Source organism: Chrysemys picta, chromosome 3 (genome assembly GCF_011386835.1).
Source record: "Chrysemys picta bellii isolate R12L10 chromosome 3, ASM1138683v2, whole genome shotgun sequence".
Taxonomy (NCBI): domain Eukaryota; kingdom Metazoa; phylum Chordata; order Testudines; family Emydidae; genus Chrysemys; species Chrysemys picta.
Genome location: NC_088793.1, coordinates 131,809,099 through 131,836,689, shown reverse-complemented (window position 1 = coordinate 131,836,689; position 27,591 = coordinate 131,809,099). Strand labels below are relative to the sequence as shown.

Below are 27,591 nucleotides of genomic sequence, written 5' to 3'. Positions count from 1 at the left end.
CTCAAAATGCTTTGCTGCTGTAGCTCCCAATGTGGGCTTCTGACAAATAGCCTGCTGGCATGCAGGTAACACCCAGAAAGTCTGTGTATAGGCACAGCCCTGGTCCAGCAACTCTGACCCCAGCAGCCTATCAGCAAACACTAGCCACGGTCTGGCTTCCAGAAGCCATGATTACTATTTGCAGGGTGACCCCAATACATGCCCAGTCCCAGATTTCCCCAAAACACATGTGCTCTGCGCTGTCCAGTCCTCCCCTGGACAGTCCAGATACATTAGGTCCATTGCCCCTCTAAGGGGATCAGGAGAGCATTCAGTCACAAAAACATTTAGATTTTGGGGGATTTTTTTGTTATGATGAAACAATTTGGCGAATTCAGCATGACCTTGCTAAATGTTTTAGACAACCCAAATCTGCATTTTTTTTTTTTAGTGAAAGTTTTGTCCAAAACTTTTTGCCCAGCTCTATTCCTGTTAACTGTAACGTTCAGGTTTCCACTGTACATATATAATGTGTTGTAGACGACTTAGGCTTTGTCTTCACTATTAAAAAGAAGTGTGTGTGTGTGGGGAGGGTGGGGGGGTGGTTATCTGTTTTTGTTTTTTGTATTTTTTTTTATTTCAGGTTAACTAATACACACTAGCTATTCTACTGTAAACTCTTAGTTGAGATGAGACACTGTAATTGTAACTGTGAGATCAACACTATATTTTTGCCTGTGGCTACGCTACCTATACTCACCTATACTACGTCACAGTAAGGATTTATCTACACTGAAACTGGGAGGTGTGATAACAGCACAGTTGGGTGTACCCCAGCTATCTCTGATCGAGATCAAAAGCTAGATCAAGTAATGATGATAGTGAAGCAATGGCCACACAGGCAGCTGCTGGGCTAGTCCTGCCTGCATAGGACCCTGGGTACATACTCAAGCAGTTGCTGCCCATGCTGCTGCAGTTTCACTGCTATTGTTACTCAAGCTAGCTTTGATCTAACTAGATCAGGATACGTCTATGTGTGCTGCACTCACATCTCCTAATCTGCAGTGTAGACATACCCTAACAGTACATTGCCTTGTTCAACTAGGATTTTACAGTGGGATGGCTAATGCACATTAATTATCCTGCTATAAAAAGGCCCACCTTTTTTTCAATGAAGACACAGCCTTAGTAACAAAAGAAATGAGTTCTGGATTTGAGTATCAGCCCAAAGTTTCTGTTTTCTAGTAATTCTACGTAGTCTAGTGTTACTATATTTAACTTCTTTGTTTAGAAGTTACAAATGTCTGTTTCCTCTTTAATGTTTAAGTTGCTTTACTAACCTTTGCAATATCCTCAATGAATTAAACATGTCTCCTTCCCACCCCTCGTCCCCACTTCAGAGCCTGAAGATTGTATTTTAATAGCATAGTGTTAGAATTATAAATATTCAATGAGGTCTTCCACTCTTGCTGCAGCTTACTACATTGAGAGGAGCAATATTAGAAGATGCCATACCATCTACTGCGAGACATGGCACAGCACGAGGCCTGCCTCTCAAAGAAGTACTGGAATATGTAATACCAGAGCTGAGCATTCAGTGCCTGAGGCAGGCTTCCAGCTCACCCAAAGTCTCTGAACAGCTGCTTAAACTGGATGAACAAGGGGTATGTAGTGTATGATTTCTCTCTGAAGACTATCCACTTGAAAGAACATGTACCTTTTCCTTCAATCTTTTGTTGGTGTTGTAAATAAACACGAATTTGTGATGTAATATATTTTCTCTTGAACAGCTATTTGCCCTATTTTCAAGAAGCGTTCACAAACAGCTGAGTATTTTTAATGACAAAATGAGAATGGTGACAGGTAATGGTTCAATGACTCCAGAAAAATGCCTTATTGCCAGAATTACAAGTAGTTGAACAATAATTTTTTTTTTCCCAAGCAATATGCCTTTTTTGACTTGCAATTTGGGAAAGACCAAGTAGCCTGTAGAGAATCCCAAGAGTAAGGAGAGGGAGAGAATATAGTTAATGCTATGTTTTTAAAAAATTCACAAAAATGGTTTTCACAGATTGACGTCCATATTTTCTATGTGCAAATATTGGATATAAACATAAAGGTTAGCTAATGTATATTTCTTAGACAGAGTAGGTAAAATTCTAAAGATTTATAAAATCAATGGCAGCTGGAAGTGCTCAGCACTTCAGAAAATCAGATGTATTATAGTTAGAAATAAGGTTTACTTATATCATAGTCCCATGAATCCCAAGTTAGTTTTCATATTTTAACTTAAAATTAGCACTCTTATTCACTGTAGCAATCTTATCAGTGGAGTGAAATGTTTGATACTTCAAACAGCTGAAATTCTAATTGAGACTATCTAACAGGTTAACACTGCATCAGTAATGAAACAATCGTACACTTTAAATTCAGAGTGAATAATGGTGAGATTTAACAGATTCAGTAAGGTGAACCTTCTCTGTTCAAAGACTACCAAGCATGTTTACTGCTTCTGAATAATTTGTGAAGGACTAGCTTATGAATACCCTTTAGTTCACCCATGCAAAGAATGTTTAAGATTTTAATTTTAAATAAATGATTGTTGTACATGCAAAAATAAGGGACTATCATGTCTTAATAATTTTCAGTATTAATTCAGTATGAAATACAGTGATTGTGTCTAACATGTTAGTGTATACAAGGCATTCTTCTCATTTCTTTTAGTTGTAACAGAGTAGTTGTAGATCAATAGAGAGTTCCTAGCTATGAGAATGTCAGTTCTGCATACCCATTTCCTCTATATTTCCCTACTCATTTGCTCTCCTAGGAGAAAAAGAATTTTTAATAAATTACCAAATTTATGTTTTTAAATTTAATGTATGTTTTGCATAATGTTTTTACTTTCTCCTTTTGGTCTGTCAGAGTTCATGAAAAACAGTAAAGGAAATCGGGAGCATTCAGCCAATTTTTAATCTTAGTACTCCTCGGGTGCGACATCATTGTAGCTATCTTTTTTGTTTAAACTTAAGTGAGGAGTTCCAGCTCGTAATATCAATGATATTAATTGGCCAAAGTGGAATCACATTTGGGGCAATGTAAGGCATTTCCTTCTTTAAACAAACTGTATGGTGCATTTATAGAATCCATTGCCATCATCCACAGCCATAAATTGGGACTGTAATTTGAGTGTCCATTGTGGAAGCATAAAGCAGTCAAACTAACCAAAGTAATGTTATAATAATCAGTTAATGACTTTGAGATACAACACTCCTCATTTTTCCTTTTTTATGCCTGATGTTTAGTATTGAGAATTCAGTTCTGTTGTAAAATGTGCTGTCATCAGTATGAATATATTATTTTAATATTTCTTTTATGCTTCTTATCTTGAGATAGTTACTGAGGCAAATACAGAAAGCTATGTATAGAACTAGCATGAGATCCTTTTATGATTTTAATCCTCTTAGGTGTTTAATGCATTGAGTTTATTAATCAAGCAAATATAAAAAGAGTCTTTCATGGTAACTGAAGGTGATGGCTGGCTGTACAGTCACTTTTTTTTTTTTGTAAATGTGAACCGTGGTCTACTGGATTAATTTTGTCACCAGGGTAATAGTCATTTGAGAGACTGGTATGTAGGAAATGTTTGTTTGAAGCTTTTCCACAGGTTGGGAGCCAGTGTTTGCATGTAATTGTTTCCTCGCATTTTCTACCAAAGGTTTTGTGTCCAATGAAATCTAGTATGGCTTATGGAGCAGAGTAATTGTTGAGGGTAAATTGTTGTTCCCATGATGACAATAGCAAAATAGATGTGAACTGAATGATTAACCTCTTTCAAGAATGTAAATAACGAGACTGTATTTTCCTATTTGTTGTGAGAAACAGGCAATTAGATCAACATCGGATTGACCATAGGTTTTATGGGAAAAGCCACCTGTTCATCTCGAGATCAGGATGAAATATTTTTAATAATTGTACTTTTTCCTTTTTCTGGTAAGAGGATACAGTGAGTGTTCTTATTGCATGTGAATCTTTTTGCCCTTCTCTGGAACAAAGGAATTTACAAAGGGGTCCAAGGGAATTGGTGCTCAAATTGCTCTGAAATTCAGTTGATGTTGAGCACCCAACTTCCTTGGGTTCCTCTGAACATCTCAGCCAAAAAGTTGAACTGTGTAGGATAGAGATCCAGAAGTTGTCATCTATGTATTCCCTTAATAAATGTAGTGTGATCTGCTTCTCATCAAGCATAACCATGCTGATGTTTATTCAGTAGCTAAAGCATTATCCATTAGGTAATGACTAACAAATATCTGCCCTGAGTCAGAACAGATAGTATTATGAAATTATTCTCAGTACCAGTGGAGTTAGGCCAGATTTACATCAGAAAAACAAAGTAGAAATTGTCCCATTGATAGGTTTAATTTAATAACTAACAGTGAAATTCTGGCCCTATAGAAGTCAAGGGATGATTTGCTGCATTCTTTGTCATGAGATGCATAGAATCTGATTCTTTCCAGAGTTTTTAAAAATATCCATGACTTTTGACATTTGAGGATTTTTGTATGTGGTGGGTGCCTGTGATAATTAAGCCAATTTTACTGAGCAACTTGAGTGCTGCCAAGTTGAACCCTAGGCTGCATGAGAGGCAAACAGAGCAGGAGCTCAGAAAAGCAGTAACATCATGATGGCACAAAAGACCAGTTTTGTAAACTGGCAATGAGAGCTTTTATTCCTCCAGGAGGGATGAGTTTTTCTTTTAAAAAATAAATAAAAAATAAGGCACACAAACCACATAGTTTAAGTCTTCATAACTGCCCACTCATTTAGTACAAGCACGGCTATTACTAAAATGGGAAGATAAAGGGAATTTGAGGTTTAAAGCCACTCTCATGATACTTGACTCTTTTTGCCATATTTTCATTGCTTGCCTTTTTTACCATTCCTAGCTCATGACTTTTCATACCAGTTGCCATGATAAGACATGAGTGCGATATCACACCCATGAATTAACGTGGTTTGAAGTATGTTTAGCACTGTAGCCTTTATATTCTGTATGCCTAATGTGCAGTAGATTTTTGTCACCTGAGTGTACTTTGACAGGAAGAGTATTATATATTCTTTATTCTTCAGACCTAGACAGAAGTCCTGAATTTTGATTAAGGAAGTACTTTAGAACTTGATAGTAAATCTGAAAAGTGTGTATGGATAAATGTCTTAAGGGAATCTGGTGTGACTGATGATCTCTGTCCGTTTGTGGAGCTCTAATAGCTGGTAGAAAGACTAACAGGACTAATCCACTCATATGGGAGTTTCCTATTTGTTGTCTCATGAATCCGGCTCAAAAAATAAGTCAGTACTTTTCTCAAGAAAATAATCCCATCTAATCTAACAATGTTTTAGTATTGAGATTTTAACAACATTCAATTGCAGTCTGATTTTTAGTTTACAATACACTGTGCATATAACAGATATCTCTGCATGTGAAGATGGTCAGAAAATAGGAAATTACTTTTTTGCAAAAGACATTTATGAGGAAAAAAGATTTATTGATGCATATGAAAGAAATTAATCTTGTGAAAACCTATTTACAGTACTCATTTGAAGCATGTCTTTTAAATGGCTGTTCTCATATAATTAGAAAGATGGAATGGGGAAGCACTTGACATACAGGGGACCAACTAGCTGAAGTTTAAAAGCTAAAAATATGTGAAAATAGATAGAGCCCTGCACTGATACAAAAAGGTGTATCCGCATCTGATCCACAATCTACAAAAATTGTCTGCAGATATCCGCAGACTTGCATGTCTCTAAACAACTCCATTGGTAGGGTTGCCAACGGAGACTCCTGGAACTGGGCTCTAACTCCCAGAGGCTACAGAAGCCAAACCGGGAGATTTTAGGCCGCTAAAAGTCCAGCGGGGCTAAGGCAGGCTCCCTGCTTGCCTTGACTCCGCGCCACTCCCGGAAGCTGCAAGCACATTCTTGTGACCCCTGGGAGGGGGGTCAGGGAGTCTCCGTGTGTTGCCCCTGCCCTGAGCGCCGACTCCGCAGCTCCCATTGGCCAGGAACTGCGGCCAATGGGAGCTGCGGGGGCAGCGCCTGCAGGCAGGGGCAGTGCGCGGAACCCCCTGCTCCCCCACAGGGGCAGCAGGGATGTGCCAGCCACGTCTAGGAGTAGCACCGGGCCAGGGCAGGTAAGGCGCCTGCCTTAGCCCCACCGCGCCACCAACCGGGAGCCGCCCGAGGTAAGCGCTGCCTGATCGGAGCCCACACCTTTCATCCCCTCCTGCACCCCAAACCTCCTGCCCCAGCCCTGAGCCCCCTCCTGGATCCAGCACCCCATACCCCCTCCCACACCCCATTCCCCTTCCCCAGTCTTGAATCCTCTCCCGCACCCAAAACTCCCGCCCAGAGCCTGCACCCCGCACCCCCTCTTGCACCCAGCCCAGTGAAAGTGAGTGAGGGTAGGGGAGAGCAAGCGACGGAGGGAGGGGGGATGGAGTCAGTGGGGCAGGGCCTCAGTGAAGGGGCGAGGCAGGGGTGGGGCAGCGGGGCAGGGCAAGGGTGTTTTGTGTGATTAGACAGTTGGTAACCCTATCCACAGGTTACTGCGCAGCAGACACAGGGCTGTGTCAAACCCCCAACCACTATCCCAACCCCACTTCTCCCCAGACACCTTCTGCCCACCCACCTGTTCCGTCCCTGCCATACCTCCTTCCCCACTCTGGGCAGGGAGGCTACAAATCTGGGTCCTTCTATGCAGCCCTCCCTTGGGGGGCTCGGACACCCTCACGCAGTTATGGCGACTCTAATGCATGTAGCCATTGCTGTTTGCTCATTTAAAGAACAACCCAACCTTCAAAATGGTGCTTGGCTCACTCCCTTCTGGGAGTTGTAGTTTACCTCATCCCTCCGAGCAAGCTGGAGACTAAAACTCCCAGAATGCCCAACTCCAAGAATGCTGCTGCGTGATTCAGAGAACCAAATTGGAGCCTGCAGTCTGGGTGACAGCCACTCCACTTGGGTGAGTGTGTGCTGCAGACCCCTGTGCGGATACTAAATTTGTATCCGCATCCGCGTTGCAATCTGCAAAAATGCTCTGCGGATACAAAGCAGATACCCGTGGATTTGCAGGGCTCTAAAAATAGACTCCTTGCTGTGTTCCTGGACTGTGAAAGAAGACAGTTGTGCAGCCAGTGCCAATTAAAGATATAAAATTGTAGAGCATGCAATACCGGACATTTGACTTAGCTATCAATTATATATATAATTATATATATAGAAAAGTCATCTCAATTTTTCCTCACGTTCTCAAATAATTTATTTGATCATATTTATTAAATAATCCTTGCCTGCCATTGCAGAAATAAAATTGTGGTTTTAATAGTTAATATTTTTCTGTTTTACTGCTTACCATGTTTTGTCATTTGTAATTTTACTTTTCTTATTTCAGCTGAGTTTTCAGCACAAGATTGGGGTCCTTTATTGCAAAGCGGGCCAAAGCACAGAGGAAGAGATGTATAACAATGAGACAGCAGGGCCGGCTTTTGAAGAGTTCCTTGATCTTCTGGGCCAGAGAGTACGGCTAAAAGGGTTTAGTAAATACAGAGCTCAGCTAGACAATAAAAGTAAGTTGTAATTCTTACATGTGGGAGGAGTCTATAATTCTCCAAAGGTAAGCGTCTTTTGTAAATTCTGGCTCTTGTTCTATACACCTGGCCTTGGGAGTTGACTAGCAAGATTATATTATAATAATTTAAATTCCCATAGATGCTATATACAGAATACCTTAAATCTGAAAGGTTAATACTCTTTACTGTGACACAATTAGAGAAACTTTTGGTGCTTTAATCTTCTCTTGCTTTGTTGTAGCAACTTTGTGACTAAATTTATACCTATGTTATGTTTACAGCTATGAAAAAAGAACTATGTTAATATCATTGATTCACATTTTACCTTCTTGGTTCTTAGTCTGAAAAGGAAAAGTGAAAGTTTATATATTGTTGAAGGGGAAGTGATGGAAAAGGGACAGTTTTTTCCTCATTTGATGTCGGATTTTGTGGATTAATGTTCATACTTGAAGAAAGACCCAGTATTTTCAATGAAACAAACATTTTCTTGTTCTTCATGTAACATCCAAACATGTACCTGATTTCTATGGTGTTTCTGTGGCTTGAGATTTGTTTCTAGCTCTTAAGTTTCATTCTCGTAGGCACTATAGATCAACAGTGCAAAAGGATAAGAAATTTATTGCATATATTTAGTTTTGGATAAGTTTCTCTCGTTGCTATTGATATGTTTGAAATATGGATATCAACCTAGTCTGTGTACCATAGACGTGACAGTTCACTCTGCTGAAGCTCACATTGTTGGTGCATTGCCATTGACATGTTCTGACTGGGTCAATGCAATTGATGTATAACCATGAATACTCAATTTGAGTTCGTCAAGCTGGTGTATGGTCAACAGAACTCATCTCTCTTAGTTTGATGCGGTTTTGAAATGATTTTAACATCAGATCCACGTGATTTGGTGAAATACAGAGTAGGTTTCTCTACTGCTTACATTTATTTAATGCTTTGTACTACTTACTTATTTCTGCTATAATCTACCAAGTGACAGCTTTCAGCCAACCTGACTGTTGAAGTTGGCATGGCCTACAAACAGATATTGGAACTTACCAATATACTATAGATGACATAACTGGAGCATTTTTCATTAGCATAGTGTCTCTTTATGAAATAATACTGCTGTTACTACTAGATTTGCACATTCCTTTGGGATTTGCCAGGATAATGTTAATACAAATCTCTTCTTGATAATGGCATGGTTAGTGCATTCTATTTCAGTGAAGCATGTTATTAATTTCTCTTGTTTGACATTAACATGTAGAAATATTGTTAGCATATACTGGTTAGCAATACTTTGATTTGGCTCAAGTCTTCTGGAATCAGTACACACATTAGGAAAAAAATGACTCAATGATCTTTTGGACATTCCACAAGGAGAGTGACTGAAAATCATCAGGCACAGTCTACATATCAAAATATGTGCTGATATGATGTCATCAAGTTTAGTGGCTGCAATGTTCTCAGCGCACACTTATCGTGATTTGCTATGAAAGCAAACAGCTGATACATTTTGCCCCATGGAGTTCAGTAACATAATTCGGTATGCTACTAACTGCTGTATGTTGTTGAAGATGCTATCAGATGCTATGTTGCTGTCTGAAAGGGAGTGAAATCAAGATGACTGACAAACAAGTTGTCTCTGGTTTTATGATGAGTATATAACTCTGGCTTCAGTAGACCCTTTTCCATTTGTGTAATCATATAATTCCTTTTTGCTGAAAACCATAGTGAATGTCACAGAAGTGCCATGCTTACCGTTAGAATAAACTAATCTGTCCATATTCTACAGACTGAGTTTAAAATGCTCTATGATGATCTTCTTTTTTTTCTATTAGCCACTTTTTCAGCACTTCCTGTACCAGGCATAATAATGGTACCATTACATTTGGTGTTGATGTTTTACATTTTCATTTTTATAGTGCTGTAACTAATTAAACTTTCTTCCATTCCTCAAAAGTTTATGAATTAATGTGACCTTTTTACTAGAGGATTATTTATCCTTCAATTGATCTGTTGCACAGTTTTCACTGTTTACTAATTTTTATCATACATATTCTGATGAGTGTAACTGGATATATTTGGGCCATTACATGCAGATCTGCAGCATATATTAAATGCAGAAAAATACATCCGTGCAACATTAAGGTTGTACAATTCTAAATTTCAAAACCAGGAAATGGAAAAAAAATTAAGGCAGCATTTCTAATTCTGCCATATTGCAAACCCTGTATATTTCATAAAAAGAAGAACAGGAGTACTTGTGGCACCTTAGAGACTAACAAATTTATTAGAGCATAAGCTTTCGTGGACTACAGCCCACTTCTTCGGATGCATATTTCATGATAAGTTTTATAACATAAATAGTAATATAACAGGCTACATGCTTACACAGAAAAACAGGAGTGAAAATACTATGTACAACAGAGTCACGTTAACATTGTTCTTGGAACTTTAACTTTTTCATATCTTGAATTTTTCATTACTTTTAACTATGTAACCTTAAAGTGGCAGTAACAAAGCTTTTTACAATTTATTTCCTTATATTCCTTAAAAGGAAAGTGAAGGTGGAAGAAATTGCTCTAGTGTTTGAAGTTCATATCTCACTAAAGTGAATTGGGGTCTTGCTTTTGTTGCTACCATTGTTTGGATGAGGACGCTGTTCTGGTTTTTCTCATCTCATCTCTGTGATGGTGGCCCTGTGTGTCGAGTTGGGGCGCCCCCATTGGCCTAGTGCAGGGTTGGTACATCCCGTCACCCTGTCGTCGGGCTTTCCCATTAAGTGGCTAATTTCAGCCAAGTGGGTCTCGGCCCCTGACAGGATCACTTAAACGACTAGTCTGTGGTCTCTGGGCAGACAAAACAAACAAACAGCCTGGAGCCCTGCTGCCTCCTGACTGGGGCAGCAGTGGCACTTGGTGAATTAGCCTCCTGGGCAGGGCAAAATGTCAGTCTATGGCCCATGGGTGGGGCAAAACAGTCTATACGCGTTACTTCCCTCTGGGCTGGGACATAGAGCAGGTAGCAGCTTCCTCAGCAGGCAGTGGCTTGGCTTCCCCTGCAGTCTCCGCCATCTGCGAGTCACCTGGAGCGTAGTCCAGGTCTTTGGGCTCTACTGCCAGGAGCATTGCAGGCAACCTTCCTCCTCTGTTGCCCGCCCAACTGAGCTGGGCTGCCTCCTTTTATTTGGCTTCTCCACCTGGATCATGCACAGCAGGGGAAAGGGGGCATGGTCGCCTGGGCCCACAATGATTTGTCTGCCCCCAGCAGCCCAGTGCGGGGTTGCTACACCCCGTTGCACACACTCTGACTCAGAATGGCTGAAGGGATTTTACTCAAACTTTCTGAAACAAAATGCATAGTCCGGCAGAAATGAGGTACTAAAAAGAAACGTTTTGGAAAATTATAAGCAAAAATTATGAAAACGTGTTTCTAGTAGCAACCATTCTGGAATCTTAATTACAATGGGCACTACCAAGTGCCCATTATAACATCTTCTGAGCCAAATTATTTCAACTTGTCCCAAATAAGGGGATCTTAAATTTACAACATAGACTTACTAGCTCATTTCCAAGGTACTAAACCAAAAGTATTAAACTACATAGGGATGCTACCTTAAAACAACTCAAATTACAGGTAAGGGAGCTGCCTCTCCATAATAAATAACAGAAAGGGAGAAGCTGATATACCTCTACCCCGATATAACGCAACCTGATATAACACGAATTCGGATATAACGTGGTAAAGCAGTGCTCCAGGGCGGTGGGGCTGTGCACTCCGGCGGATCAAAGTGAACTCGATATAATGTGGTTTCACCTATAATGTGGTAAGATTTTTTGGCTCCCAAGGACAGCGTTATATCGGGGTAGAGGTGTATTATAAAACAGTATCCAAAGGTTTAAATGAGATTGTATTTTCAGGGAAGATGCTGAAATAAAGAGGAAAATAACTTAAGCTGAAATTTTGTGCTTATTTAATTAAAAAGCTTCAGTGGGAATTGTACTGTGTATATATAGTCTCAGTCCTGAAAAACTTACATATGAACTTAGTTTTAAGAATGTAAATATGGTATCGAAACCAGTGGTGATACACAGGTGTTTAAAGTTAAACATGTGCATAAGTATTTTCAGAATTGTGGCCACAGACACAAGCCATTGAATTATACTTAAAATACAAAGTTATTAAAAACAATTTTGAAAAATTGAATTAAATAAGAGTTAATTTTGTTTTCCATTTTAAATCTTTTTCAGGAGATACTAACATGGCTGTTTTAACGATGAGTTTGAAACTTGTCATACAGGTTGTCAACAGTTCAAAGCCCCATTTCAACAAAGCATCTAAAATATGCTTAAGTACTTTGCTGAAACTGGGCCTAAAATAGTCAGGTGAAATTAGTTTTGAAATGTAGGTACTAGACAGGACCTAGAGTATAATTTGGAGAAAAGGAGAGTGAGTAAGTGTGGGGAGCAGGCCTGGCTCCAGGCACCAGCTTAACAAGCAGGTGCTTGGGGTGGCCAAGGAAGAGGGGCGGCACCTGCGGCAATTCGGGGGCAGCAGGTCCCTCGCTCCCTCTAGGAGCGAAGGACCTGCCGCTGAACTGCCGCCCTACCGCTGAACTGCCGCCCTGCCGCTGAACTGCCGCCCTGCCGCCGATCGCGGCTTTTTTTTTTTTTGCTTGGGGTGGTAGAAATGCTGGAGCCGGCCCTGGTGGGGAGACTATATAATTACTGACAAAGAAATGTGTGAGTATGAAAGATAGGAAAGGATTAATGGCAGGAAAGGATTCACTAAATTATCCCTCTACAAGAAAACACTTAAGCACCTGTTTAATGTTAAGCATGTGTAGGTGCTTCCCTGAATAGGGATAGACTTAAACCAGTGAGAATATTTTATACAGAAACACTAGAATCATACAAGATTAAGATTGGAAGAGACCTCGGGAGGTCATCTAGTTCACCCCCCTGCTCAAAGCAGAACCAACCACAACTAACTCATCCCAGCCAGGGCTTTGTCAAGCCGTGCCTTAAAAACCTCTACAGATGGAGACTCCACCACCTTCCTATGTAACCCATTCCAGTACTTCACCACCCTCCTAGTGAAATAGTGTTTCCTAATATCCAACCTAGGCCACCCCCACTGCAACTTGAGACCATTGCTTCTTTTTCTGTCATCTGCCACCACTGAGAACAGCCTAGCTCTATCCTCTTTGGAACCCCCCTTCAGGTAGTTGAAGGCTGCTATCAAATTCCCACCCCCCCCCTTCTCTTCTGCAGATTAAATAAGTCCAGTTCCCTCAGCCTCTCCTCGTAAGTCACGTGCCCCAGCCCCCTAATCATTTTCGTTGCCCTTGTTGCTATTTTATTAATAGCTTTAAACTTAGTTTTTTCTTTTAGGTGTGTAAGGAGACTCTCAACCACAGAAGCACATAGGGAATAGCTGGATCTTGAAGGCAGTTCATGCATTGCCACTAGCAAGGCTTAAGAGGTAGTGAAAGATCATTTGAGGAGCTAGTGTAAAGGAAAATTTTGTTTCATGCGGAGGGTTGGACTAGACATCCTTAAGGTTTTTCCTTGTCCCATTATCTATAATTTTATGAAGATACCAGGTCATCTGTTTGAATAATTGTAATACAAAGAGATGCTGTAAGCTCCTAACTGGACCTGAACTATCTGTACTCTCCAAGGGACTGAAATTTTACCCCACCACTCAACCTGATGTCATACTAATGTGAAGAAGTAGAAGAATTCTTTTGCTGACTCCGCCTCAAAGAATTCTATCACCACAACTACCATATCCCTACTGACAGTCATAAGCAAAAAGAATCATCTGACTGGTCACCCACCAGTGGACAAAACCGCACACTTGATCATTACATTGATTGCCTCAGGAAAAAAATTGACTGTGAAATCCTTAACAAATAATGCATCCACCACAATCTCTCCACTGCTGAGAGGACAGCTATACAATCCCTGAAATCCAGCCATCAAATAGTTGTCAAACCAGCACAGAAATTGGGTGCCATTGTAGTCCTCTACTGTGATGGCTACGTCAATGAAGCCAACCGATATCTCTCTGACATGATCTACTATAAAGAACTGAATGAAGACTCTACACCACAATTCACAGAGAAATTTAAGGATATCATCAAATCTTTCCCTAAACAACTCCAAGAGCAACTCTACTTCCTCATCCCCCACAGAGCCACTGCAAGGACCTCTATATGCTTCCCAAGTTACACAAACAAGGGAACCCAGGCAGACCCGTCATATTTGGCCATGGGACTCTTACTGAAGGAGTATCAGAACTCTGAAAAACCATCCTCAAACCACTCACCAAACAAAGGGCAAATTTCCTCCAGGACAAAACTGACTTATTCCAGAAACTCTGCAACATCAACAAACTCCCTCAGAACACCATCCTTGCTACTGTGGATATCCCCTCCCAATGCACCAACATCCCTCACCATGATGGAATCACTGCCTACCTCAAATATCTACAAGACTGTGGACACTCGGATATGCATTCCAAACATATCGCCAAACTCATCCTTTTAATATGTATCCATAATAGCTTTATATTCAACAACAAACACTGTCCAAACCATGGGAACAGCTGTGAGTATTAGGATGGCTCCCCAATATGCCAACGTCTTCCTGGTCCACTTTGAGGAAGAATTTCTGAAAAAATGCAATGCAAAACTGATATACCTGAGGCATGCTATTTTCATCTTATGGACAGATGTTCTAAACTCCCGCAGATTTCCACCACAATGTCAACCACCATCCATCATCCATCTCTTTCTAGAACACTCCTATACCAGCATCAATTTCCTGAACACCATGATCAGCTTCCACAATGGAATCCTACAGACCACTATGTGCAAGAAACCCATCGTGACATACCCCAGGGTACAATCTGGACTGCTGTCTCTCCTCTGTTCTCCAACCTGGGATATCTTTTACACTGCTTTATTGCTGTACAGCAACTCCTGGCCAGTTAACACACAGCTTCCAGCCTGTAACTTTCTTCCAGCTGCCCAGTATTGAGTCCTACTAGCTAACCACTCATGAATTGCACTGCAGAAGAACACCAGCCGATTCTCTAGTCCCAGACTAGAAATGTGTTTTGCATTGCCCAGCACCTTGCTTAACAATGCAAGCTCATATAAAGTCCATCATTTCATCAATGGAAAATGATATACACCAACTTTGTTATCCCAAATGGATTTTCCCCACACACTTTAATCCAAACACACTGGTTATATAAAACAGTGAAACAAGGTTAACTATAGAAAGAAAAGAGAGATTTTAAGTGACTACAAGTAAAGAGGCATAAAGGTCAGGATTGGTTTCAAAAGAAATAAAAGATAAATTGCAAGCTAAATGTCTAACTTAACAAGCTAAGTGAACTTAAAATGAACAAGATTGCTCTCTCCATAAGCTTACAGCAGTTTGTACTGGCTGATAGGTCTCCCAGCCAGGACTTCCTCCACCTCATTCCTGTGCCCAACTTCAGTTCTTTGAGAGTCGTTGATGTCATGAGCAGAGATGGAGGAGGAGAGTGAGGTCAGTGTTTTTTCTCCCCTCTTTATAATTCAATTTCTTGTGCTAGAAATATCCTTGGGACTCACCTGAGTCATGGTGACAAACAGTTTCTCGTGGACATGAGGTTTGACCTGCCCTTGTGATGAAATGTAAATTTCTTGTTCACGCCTTCCCCCTGCCAGACAATGGTCACTTAACTAAGTAATCGCTCACTTGACTTTGTTTATATCTGTCTGGGAGTGCTGTTACCCATGATTATTTGAACTATGCTAACTAGTCTCTGTTTTCCAGGCAGTGTCAGGAAATAAATCAGTGGGGGACATAGCATCTCCATCTGATAAATAATTTAAACACACAAATGCTTCCACGGAGAAATCCTAGTTTTTATTGAATACAAAGCACGCATCTAAAATAGCAATAGTCTACAGTACCCCAAATAGATATAGTTACCCAAAGTCTGAGGTGGTGTCAAGTGGCAGCAGCAGTTCTCCAGTAGCCAGCCTTCCTCCTAGTTGCTGGGGAGATTGATGTCTGTGTCTGCTTGCTCATAAAAAAAATCAAAACTTCTCCAAAGTACACTCTCACTAAACTCTTTATAGGATTATTCAAACAAAGAACGTAATTCATAATGGCCCCTAATAGGCTAACAATTTCCCTAGAAACATCAAATAATAATTCATTATTCTACTTATCAGCAAAGTAACTTCATCAAGAAATGTAAAGACACAGGTGCCCAGATCAAGGTCAGCTATCTACACTCCCTTCCATTTTCATGAATCTGTCATTTCACTGTATCTATCCTTGCAGTAACACTGCAGCTGCAGCTATTGTTTTTGTTCTGTCTGCCTAAGCCAAGGCCAGATTCTTCCTTGCTACATGATGTCCTCATTTCCAGCATATGGTGATTAAGTGCACAAGATGGCTGTGAGTTATGTCAAGTCCAATTCTCTTGTAACAGTGTCAGTGCGTCTTTGTCTCTGAAGAACGGGTTTGGGCGGCCTTTCTAATTCTGGAACATGATACAGTAATGTTATATAATAGAAACTTATAACTTTACATACAATGTTGATACACATATTTTACTAGGACAATGATGAGCACATTGAGTTTTCAAATGATACCTCACAATGCATACTTAGTACAAAATTTATCATAGTCTTGTAAAAGAGGTGAACATAATGGTGTAAACTGTCACACCCATGGATCACCATGTTTAGCTTCACAGATCCAGCAACCACCCCAGATGCCCCAAGAAATCTGTGACCTACTAGCCAGGCATTCAGATACCATGGAATATGCTCCAAGAAGAAAGTCTGGGATATGTACCTTAAAACAGTTTAAACGGTCTTCACTGAACAAGTACACTCCACCAGAGAAGAAGATTGCATTATGGAACAGGTCACTCTAATTCCTGGAAAGAACCTGCTTCAATACAAGAAAAAAACAAACAAAAAATAGTGACTGCACACTCCTATTTCACACCTCCCATGGCACACTGGAACCCACATGGGGTATCATCAAACAATTACAAACCATACTTGATAGGGACCACATCCTGGAAGAAATCTTTCCCCAAACCCCTCTTTTGGCCTTCAAACAGCCCCCCAACCTCTCCAAGTTCATCATCAGAAACAAGCTTCCTGCCATCCGGACACACCAACTCAAAGTGGCACCAGACCCTGCAGAGCAGATGCAAAATGTGCAGACATATCTCCATAGCTACGATGATCAACACCTTCCACCATACACCTTTCAAGTTACCTGGGTCCTACACATGCCTGTCACAACACATGGAGTACCTTATCTAGTGCACTAAATGCATCAACAGCAACTATGTGGGTGAAATCAGGCAATCGCTACTCTCAAATGAACTCACACAGAAAAATGATAAGACAGTAACACGGTCACCTATGGGCAATGCTTTTCATAAAACAAGCACTCCATATCTGACCTCTCAGTCCTCATCCTCAAAGATAACCTGCACCACACCTTCAAAAGACAAGCCTGGGAGCTTAAATCCATAACTCTGCTAGACACCAAAAATCATACACTCAATAGAGAGATTGGTTTTAAGTCTCATAACATTCTATAACGAACTAACTGTCCTTTATCCTATGACTGCAGAAATGTTAATTGCCCAGTTCATTTTGAATGGTTTCTTGTGACGTGTTAAATCCTTATGCTTAAGAATCTGTTCCATCTTATATTTAGCTGTGATGCTCTGATTATTTTTCCCAAACCTTAAGAAGAGCTTTGTGGATCTGAAAAGCTTGTCTCTCACCAACAGTGGTTGGTCCAATAAAAGATATTACCTCAGCCACCTTGTCTCTCTCGTTGTAAGGTAAAGTTATAAAAGAGGGATAAAATTGGTTAATTTGCTACTACAGTAATGATTCTGAGACCCGAGATGTATTACAAAATTTTGCAAATCAAAAGCCATAATCTTCCATCACAAACTGTACTTTGATTCATTTTACATCTGTAACTTAGTTATAATTGTGAATTTTCATAATGTACTATGAAATAGAATGTAGGGTTTGGGTTTTTTTAGGTCTCAATTGCAGTATCTGTTAAGTATGATAGAAAAATGTCAATATTTTCTGTAGATTAATGTATGGAATAGCCAAGTGTCGATTTAAGGAGTTTCTATTCTATAAATTTAAAATTATTAAGTATTTGTAAGTACAATCTATGATTGTTGTTGTTGTTTAGGAGAAAGTACTGTGTGCACCATGGTTTGTGTGTTGAAAAATTAAATGTTTGGCTATGTTTTTAAAAAAATAGGAATAAATTTTGAACCTGTTGCTGGAAGCTAGCTAATTTCATATTTAGATAACTAAATATGTGGCTTGATTTTTCAAAAGACCGTGAGAACCCGCAATGGCTACTGTCTTCAAAATTAGGTCACACACCCCCCAAACTTGCAAGTAGCTCAGTGTGGACAGCTTCTGGCAAGACCCGCAGGCCCTATCTATGCCTTAATATGGAATTAGGGAGCAGATCTTCAGGTGGTGTAAACTGTCATAGCTCCATTGAAATCTATTTAGCCTACAATTAGGAATCTAAATAGGAAATTTTAGCCATAATATGCAACAAGTGTGGTGTCTTAAAAGCAGTGTGAATGTTCTGTTTTACTGACCCTCTTTTTATAATGAAATTTATTTTCAGCTGATTCAACAGGAACTCATTCCCTCTATACCACCTATAAAGATTATGAATTAATGTTTCATGTATCAACTATGCTGCCATACATGCCCAGTAATAGGCAACAGGTACGTTTTCTTAATTCACATTTTTGTAGTAATAGGTGGAGTTAAATTTAGGGGCTAAATAAAGGTTTTGTTTTTTCTTGAAATTATATTTCTGCTGTACAACATTAATAGTTTATGCAAATTGTGAACATCATTTGGAATCGTGTTTACACAAATCTTATTAAAGCATTAAATACTCAGAGATGTTATTTTAATTTATCTGCATGATTCAGGAACTTATCCTGACTCTTTCATTGCATGTCAGTATTAAACAGTATTGACATCTGTGGAGATTGAAACATTTTTCTAAAACTTAAACTGGATTAAAATCCATCATGTGGTTAAAATATGTAATAATGTAAAAAGTTTTTTAAATGATCCTGAGTAATCTTTATTTTTTATTTCAGTCTTCAAACCTTCTCTTACTCTACTATTTTAATAACAAATGCTTCACCAAATCCTATAAGGCATCTGCTTGTAGACACAGAAAGCTGTGCAACAAACTTATTTTATGTCTGAAAAATGCTCATTGTTCATATTACAGCTCAGAAACTCTTAGAGCATTAAGGATGGCTAAAAAACAACACAGCATCCAAAGTGTATGGAATCTTGAATAAGGTTATGTCTGTCTTTGCCTGTACTAGATACTGAAATCGTTAAGAATAAATATTTTTTGTGAATAAGTTGAAAAGCACATTTGGTATAGTATATCAAAACAATGACACTTAAGAATAATAAAGAGTAGAGCTATTCACAGATCAGATTACTATTGAAGATATAACTTCTCTTACATATTCTGCATACTTCTAGCTCTATAGAAGTAAAACAAAAAGTATTTAATTGCAATATCCTCTCAGTTGCAGGGCAAGATGTAATCATTTTTCCAGTGATAAGGGGCTGTTCTGCTACAAAGATTTTGTTCCTTTTTCTTTTGGAGGAATGTAGGAAAAATTACTGGAAAACTTTGTGGTTCCTGATTATTTCTCAGATCACAGACTGTTATTTTAGATTATATATAAATTAAATAGTATCTGCATCTTTCACATTTTGCCCTGCCATCAGCTCTTGTGAGAGGGAAAAGGGATGTGTCAAGGCATCAACCAATAGTCAAAAGTTAAAGTCCAAATTCTTGTAGCAGAATTAACTGTGAAAACTGAAATGGGACACATTTTATTTGTTAAAGTTCACAAGTCAGTCATCTATGCTGATGTTAAAATTGGCAAAGGTAACAAATTGTTAGAACAGTTTTCCAAAGTTATAGTCCCTCATATCTAGGGTAACCAGGTGTCCCGATTTTATAGGGACAGTCCCAATTTTGGGGTCTTTTTCTTATATAGGCTCCTATTACTCCCCACACCTGTCCCGATTTTTCACATTTGCTGTCTGGTCACCCTATTCATATCTATTTCATCCACTCCTTGCCCACCTCTGCTTTAGGTCTGATCTGGAAACTTGAAAATAGATGGAAAGTCTTCATAAAATGGAAAAACATTTCCTACCATCATAGTAGGTTTCAGAGGGGTAGCCATGTTAGTGTGTAACGAGGAGTCCTTGTGGCACCTAGAGAATAACAAATTTATTTGGGCTATAACCCACTTCATCAAATTTGATGAAGATGAAGTGGGTTCTAGCCCACACAAGCTTATGCCCAAATAAATTCGTTAGTCTTTAAGGTGCCACAAGGACTCCTCAGTGCTACTACCATAGTAAAAACAATCTTAGGTCATAAAATCAGCCAATCTCAAAATCTACACTGCATTCAGATGGCAAAAAAGTTGAGTGATCTCATAATTCAGTGCTAACAGATCATCTGTTGTTTTGACTACTATCTCCAGTGTTTGGAAACACCCACACATCTCTTGACAATTTTGGCCCATCTCTTATTGTGATGTAGTCATTTAGTGAATACGTTGCATAAGAGTCACTTTGCCCAGAGACCAGTTTTACTTCATTCACTGTCAGATTAAACTCTTTTATATTAAAGTTTACCATATTTGCAAATATACATGGCTTTATGCTTAATTTAAAAATCATATTAAGTTTTCTTGATACTGTATACATTTAAAACAAACTGGAGATCAAAGTGATGAATTTGTATGAAAGATAGTGTTTCTAAGATATATTGCCAAGGTTCAAGTTATCAGCTAATTTTGTATATTTATCTGCAAAGACCTCTTTCTCCTTAGTTAAACACAGATGCAAAATATGTTGGAATAGTAGAATATTTCTGAATATTGATCTTTATGTGAATGGCTTAAAGACTTATGTAAATAGGAATGGTTACAGTGCAGTAAGATATAATATGCTGAATGAGCTTGATTTTAAAATGAATATTTTCATTGCTGATCACAGGTGCTGACAGTAAATATGGCCTTACTTGAAGTTTATTTTATTATTATTATCATTATTTTGGTCATTGTCTGTCTTGAGCTGCCCTCAGTTGTGAGCATAGGGAACCCTTTTACCTTGATCCACTAATTTTCATGATTGTTTGCTGTTTGTCAGCTCCACTGCTGCATTGTTCAGCCGCCCCTACTGCTGTCCTATCACTTCTTCTTTTGCCTTCTCTTCTTCCTTTTCCCTGACACTCCCTTCTGTCTCTTCCTTTCTAGATAGATGCCTGTTGTTGATCTATTCCAAAATATTCCAGTGTTAATTCTATTATTTTCCCTAGCAATGAACACTCCCTTGCACAGTTTTAGCAAGCACCCATCAGTCTTTGTACTTCTGACAGTATCAGTGTTTAGTAGCAGTATTGTATTGTGATTCATGGCTTTCTTGAAGTCAAAATAATGTGGTAGTTCCACAAGTTCAAGCAGTATGCATACCTGAGGACCCACCACATTATTTTTTTAGATGCTGGAATCCAGCAATGTTTGCACAGCATGGACACCTTCCTCAGGTGTGATAGCACACTAAAATACCAAGCATTTAGCCAGCCTTAATGTGTGAAAGGGATCATTAATAAACAACTGTTTAATTTATCACTATTGCTATTTAGTTAGCAAAATACATATTGAAATGTGCAATGTATCTACAGTGGTATCTCTCACAAGTTAGGAAGAAATCTGATTAGAAAAATAAGCCTGGAAGGCTCAAGACCACAGGTGCAGTTGCTCATGTCCCCAGGACAGAGAGGCTTATTAGCCCTGTGGTATATAAACACTGCTTTCTCAGCAGGTCTTGGCTCACTGTATCCACATACCCAAGTTGGGGGGAGTCTATAGAGAGCACAGCAGCTTTCCTTTATAGATACTAAAGGCAACTGAGGACCCCAAATCAATAGCTTGTTGCACCACCATAAGGGGTGTATACTGGCACTGAAATTACTCTGCCCTCTCATTATTGTATCCCACTTTCTATGGTCACTTGCCAAGATGTCAAGTCATTCTTCTTCAACATTTAGAAACAAGACCTCTTATGAGCAAGCTCTGAGCTTTTGTTACATTCCAAATATTGGTGAGCCAAAAATAGGCCACACCAGAATTGTCTGTTGCTTCTTCCAGGACTTAACTACGCCCTGCTTGGTCACTGATCAGGACATCCCTCTAGTTTTAGAGCCAGCAGGAGATCCAAAGAGCAAGGTAATTTTCACTTTGGCTGCAACATAGGCTGGGGATCTGCAATTCAGCTGCTCCTTCCCTAGGACAGAGAGGACGACCAGCCCTGGTGTGGCCCCAGTTCCTTCTCCTATTATTAGCCTCTCCTTCAATCATAGTTCAAGGCTTTCTCCTTTAAACTTTCCCCTTACAAAGTTCCTTTCCAGCTCATTCCCTTGCAAGTTTCTCCTTCTCACATTTTGAGTCTGCTTCTGTACATAGTCAGACCTGATTAATCCAAATCAATTCAGAACATTCATTTGTATCTGCATTAATGAAAACTAGAAATCAGATTAACAAGTCATTCTATTGATACATAAGATTAGTTACTGCTAAACTTTTTGAGAGAACCAGACGCATGGATGTACCTAACTCAGTTTAACCAGGTCTGATTGAAATGTCATTTGGCATTTGTTTTTATTGTATTGAACAGTAACACATACTAAAATTCAAGCTTTTTTGAAGCCCCTTTGCTTATTTTAGAAATGTACTAAAATAAGTTTGAAGGTTTCTTTACTTGATATCTCTTCACTTTTCACTATTGAATTGAATGAAGAATGATAGAGTGAAAAATAACACAACTCCTTGGTTCTCAGTTGGAATAGGTGGTTGAAATTCCACAGAAATGGGTAGGTTATGTATGGCTCTACATAGCCAATAGGTGTGCTACATTTTAACATGATAGCCCATATTTTCCCTCCAGATTTATGTACACATCAGAAAATTAGAGTTAAGTATTATGGTTAAGATATCATATTCAATACAGTAACTAATATCTTTCTGTAACTGCTTTTTAATCTAACAGCTTCTGCTTTTCTAACATATTCTCCTTACTGGACTCCCTTTTGTGTATCTCAAGTTCTTATATAAAACTTCTTCACTGGTTTCCTGTTGACTGCCCATCATGTTGTATTAAGTTCATTTTCACATTTTACCATAACAATTTAGCCTGATACTAGAGTGATCTCAGAGAGTGTCTGGTGTCTTCTTCCTGTAAGTAACCCTGCGTGGCCTGTGTACCCTATTGAGAGTCCCCAGTGTGCTCCAGCATTTGGCATGAGAATCTTCATAATATGTTAGAAAGGCAGATAGAATAACCTGAGCAGACCTGGAAATGGGAGAGGAAGAGGAAACTGAGGACTCTAAAGTGCCTAGGAGCTGAAAGTTGGAAAGAGAATAGGTTAAAGGGGACAAAATGGAAAAGGGCATGGGACAAACATTTTGACTTAGTCTAGTTTCCTTCAATTCCTCCTACATTTTCAGCCCACTATCCTGATTTATGCTTTCCAGGGGAGTGTTTTCCTCTCCTTTTTCTCCATTCAATAATTACTACTTCTCCTGTTCTCTGATCCTGCTAGAGTTCTTCCTTCCATGTTCCAGTTCACCCCCAATTTCCTTCTCTTCCCCTTTCAAGTTCTTTGCATTCTGATTCCCTGTACACAGACACATCACTGTATTTTGCCTTCACTCACCTTGTGTTGAACTTCACTGATCACTTGTGCATGGTAGCCATTTATAATGATAGTTATATTGGTTTTATTTAAAAATGTCAAGGAAGTCACTCAGATATCAACAAACTTGGTAAGGTATTAAGAATGTTGACTACCTTTTAAATTGATGTTAATATTGTTAAGCTTTCTAAAGGTTTAAGCACCTAAAAATGTCAGTCAGTTCATTGATAGAACTCAAGAACCCGTTTCACTGTAAAGGACCCTGTTGCTAATACAGTGGTTCTAGGTTTCAAAAACTTCTTAGGTTTGTCTCTTAGCAGATGTGTGTCCTATTCTTGCCTATATGTCCTATGATTATTGGCAGTTTAAGCAGCACCTCCCAAAAGACATTTTATCACATTTAAAAAGAAAAAGAATATGCTTGGAGACAAAATAGTTACTTTGACGATATACTAAATTCAGTCTTACATGAGTTTTGGTTCCTCAGCTTCAATTTAAATCCCCCATGGACAGGTATAGCAATAGGCATGAACTCTAACTTAACAAGGAAGAATAATTGGTTAGAACCAACTACAGATCAGTAATAATATGTACACTAATGAGTTGGTATCCTTGCTATATCTGTTAATTGGGAGGTCTGACACAAATTCAGCAGCTGTGTAGGTTTCAACCTGTAAGGCAGTGATAACCTCTAACCGTGAACTTGTGCTTTACTGTGCCAATCTAAGTGCACTGTTCACCAGTAAAACAAATTACGTTATTTCTGACATTCAATCTAACACACTATCAAATACTTTATTATGCATTTCAAACATAATCTGTCTGCAGTAAATGTACATCTTAGAGTTGCCTAAACAGCCATTTATTGTGGCTTCGCTATTTAATAAGTAAGAAATTATATTTATTAGAACAAAAATTAGTATTTGGCAAATATTTCTAAGTGCTCATTGGTTAATCTTTTTTTCTTTACATGTTTTTAGTGCATTTGAAGTAGCATATTTTTGTTAGTGCTTCAGAATTCTTGTTGGCTTTCAGGTTGTATGGTTCTGACCCTCAGTATTGAGAGGCACAATGAAAGTCATAAACAGGCATTTATACATAAACAATAAGATAACTTTGCCTATTTTATGTATTAGTTGCAATATTGGCTTGTCACATAACTAACCAAGAAAAGCAATTATTCCAAACAGCAAAATGATAATTTCATTCTAAACACTTGATAAATAATCGTATCATTGCCCTATATCATGTAGATGTCGATTACATTTATTTTTCTACAGTTTTCAGTTGTATTTTGGCTCTTTCGTGTTAGTGCAGCCTTAAGAATCTGAGTCACTAGTTCACAATGCAAGCTCTGCAGAGTTTTGGCTGACAATATATCTGTACCCTACAGCGTGTGCTGTTCTAGCACTATCTACATGATAGCATCAGCAGCTCTTTCAAAAGAAAGTTCTCTTTAAAAGAATTAAGTTAGATGTACAAATCATACAATAATATCTATAATTTCATTTTGTATCCACAAAATGCTAAATAAATCATTTTTGAGAAGAGGCCTTCTCCCTCACTAGACACTTATTTTTCCAATTACATGGCTATTAGATTTTCTACCTGTAACAAAAAAGATTATATTACCTACAAAATGAATCCTAAAATATATCCCTATCATAAATAAACTGACAACAAAGAATTACTTACCATAATAAGGTTTTTAATCAGTAAATTTGAATCTCGGGTACATTTGTAGTTGTCTCCACTGCCGCACTGCTAAATTGAAGATAGCTAGAATTTGTGCTGAGAGTTTAATAGGAAACTATTTTTTTTAAAATGTTTGGGGTCATAATCTAATATTAAGTTTAAATACAATTTGGGAAAGGAAAGGTTCCCTGAGAAAAGATAAACAATATTGTGTTTCAGATATGAAAACAGGCCTTTCTCTGTAGAAAGGGAGAGAGAGAGAACAGACAAATGTTAGACAGTGATAAATGTCAGATGACGTTATGCACTTTTCATATTACTACACAAATACACTAATATAGGGGAGATGAAAATTGGCTGGCGTAGAAAAAGAGGAATCTCATTAGAAAGAGAGGCTGGTAAACTTATGAGCTTAGCCCAGTTTTTTTCCCAGACCTCTTTCCCATTCATCCCGGTTTCATGCAGCTCCATGTAGATAATACTGCCTTATAAGAATGTCTCCACTTTCTGAAGTGACTCTTCCATTTTTAAAATTAAGCTGTCAATTGTTTTTGCCAGAAAACTCATCATTTCTTAACTAACTGTTTTAAAAATCATATTTCTTGTATGTAGCTTCTAAGGAAAAGGCACATAGGAAATGATATTGTTACCATTGTCTTCCAAGAACCTGGAGCACTTCCTTTTACTCCAAAAAATATCCGATCTCATTTTCAACATGTGTTTGTCATAGTCAAAGTGCATAATCCTTGCACTGAAAATGTGTGCTATAGGTGAGTAGATACTTATTATTTTTTATGTTTGCTATTTTGATTCCAATAAAGCATCTTTTTCTAGCAATCTTGTATTTCCCAAAGAAGTTGTGTATATGTTTTCTAAATTTCTGCTATATTTCTCTTCTGTTTTAGGGTTTCATTTTTAAAGACGTATAGAATATAAAACTTAATATATTTGACAGCAGTACACAGTTAGCATTTCAGAAAGGTTCATTTAGTAGGTCATGATCATTAGTGGTTTAAGTTTAGAGAGCTTTGTTTGTGTCCATATGAAATTGTAGGTACAGTTTTGTAGGCACAGTTGAAGGTGTAGATATTTGTTTAGCTTATTTGTGGGCATATAAAGGGCAGTAGGGTTTTAAAAATAAGACTTGAAGCTATAGCAATGGAAATAATTTTAGTTTTTTATTAACTTTCTTTTTAGGGTAGAGCGAAGTCATTTTAGAAGATTATTAACACAAATATAAATCACTGGCAATATATTTAGCTGAATATCTATAGGATGTGATCCCAAATTTGACTGTATTTCAATCATGGTTTGTTTAAGTGGTCCCTTTATATAGTTTTCAGAGTACTTTGAGATCCTTTCAGATAAATGTCAGTTTTGCCTGTGATTTATATATTAATGAAAACCCTTTTTGTTTCAAAATATCTCCCCAAATCTCACTGTCACCATTCTAAAATGAGGGTTTCAAGTGTCTTAAAATCCCATCACTTGGACTAGGGAATCCCCGTCCCACCAAAAAACAAAAACAAAAAAAACTCTGAGTACTCCCATCGTAGACATGTGCCTGGCACTGGTTCTTTTCTCTCTTTCTGTCAGCTTCATGAGCTGGCTAAGGACTGAAATCAGTCAGACTGGATATTCTTTAGTTTTAAGGCATTTCTCTGAAATAGATAAAAAGCTCTCTGAACTTAAACCACTAATGATCATGACCTACTAAATGAACCTTTTTGAAATGCTAATGGTGTACTGCTGCCAAATATCTTAAGTTTTACATTCTATGTATTTTCAAAGTTGAGATTCTTATCGGCTAATGACAACCTGGTTACTCTTCGTTTTGTTTTAAAACTGTTTTCTTTAGTTCTAAGAAATTATTGCCAATATTGGTCTAAGTCCTGCACATATGTATTCTTACTGTGATAGAAGAGGTAATGTGTATAGTTTCTAGGGTAATCTGCTTCTTCTAGTTCCACAGCTAGGGCAGGGGTTGCCGAAGTTGGGAATAAAACAGAAGTCTGAGAGTATGTTGCTCTGCAAGTAACCTGGAACTGGGTAATATCCGTATTGATTTTTTTTTTTTTAAGGGAGGTGCAGAGAAAAAGTAAAAAATATAAGCCAAGTTTAAGAAGAAATTCTTCAAACCTCTGTCTGGTAGATGCTCTGTCTGTTGTGCCAGTTGCCCATTACCCAAAGGCCTTTTGTATGAGAGGTTGGCTTCTGGGTCTTGGTTACTCAGAGACAGTATCTTCTACCACTCCCGCATGTATTTATGAATTTCACATGAAATACGAGTTTCTTTTTTAAAGCCTTTGCCAGGAATACAGTCATAAATTGTAGAGCTGTCTGATAGATTTTAATGGACATTTTGTGTGTATTTATTTTAATCCAGTTATGAGTTGCATTACATTTGTTGTTCGTTCTGTCAACTTCAAATAAAATGACAGTGGATC

General features: G+C 38.5%; 1 protein-coding gene across 31 annotated transcripts in view; it reads left to right on the top strand.

Moving 5' to 3' along the window:
- SIPA1L2 (signal induced proliferation associated 1 like 2) overlaps positions 1-27,591 on the top strand; it is a 242,514-nt gene that overhangs the window by 126,698 nt on the left and 88,225 nt on the right. For 17 of the 31 annotated variants that reach the window (XM_005291210.5, XM_065589008.1, XM_065589003.1 and 14 more), the window contains 5 exons: positions 1,455-1,643; positions 7,430-7,604; positions 18,317-18,420; positions 21,906-21,983; positions 25,757-25,914. In XM_005291210.5, the coding sequence (XP_005291267.1) occupies positions 1,455-1,643; positions 7,430-7,604; positions 18,317-18,420; positions 21,906-21,983; positions 25,757-25,914 (704 nt within the window). The remainder of the gene's footprint in view (positions 1-1,454; positions 1,644-7,429; positions 7,605-18,316; positions 18,421-21,905; positions 21,984-25,756; positions 25,915-27,591) is intronic. The other 14 variants (XM_065589006.1, XM_065589013.1, XM_065589011.1 and 11 more) reach the window with 1 other exon arrangement.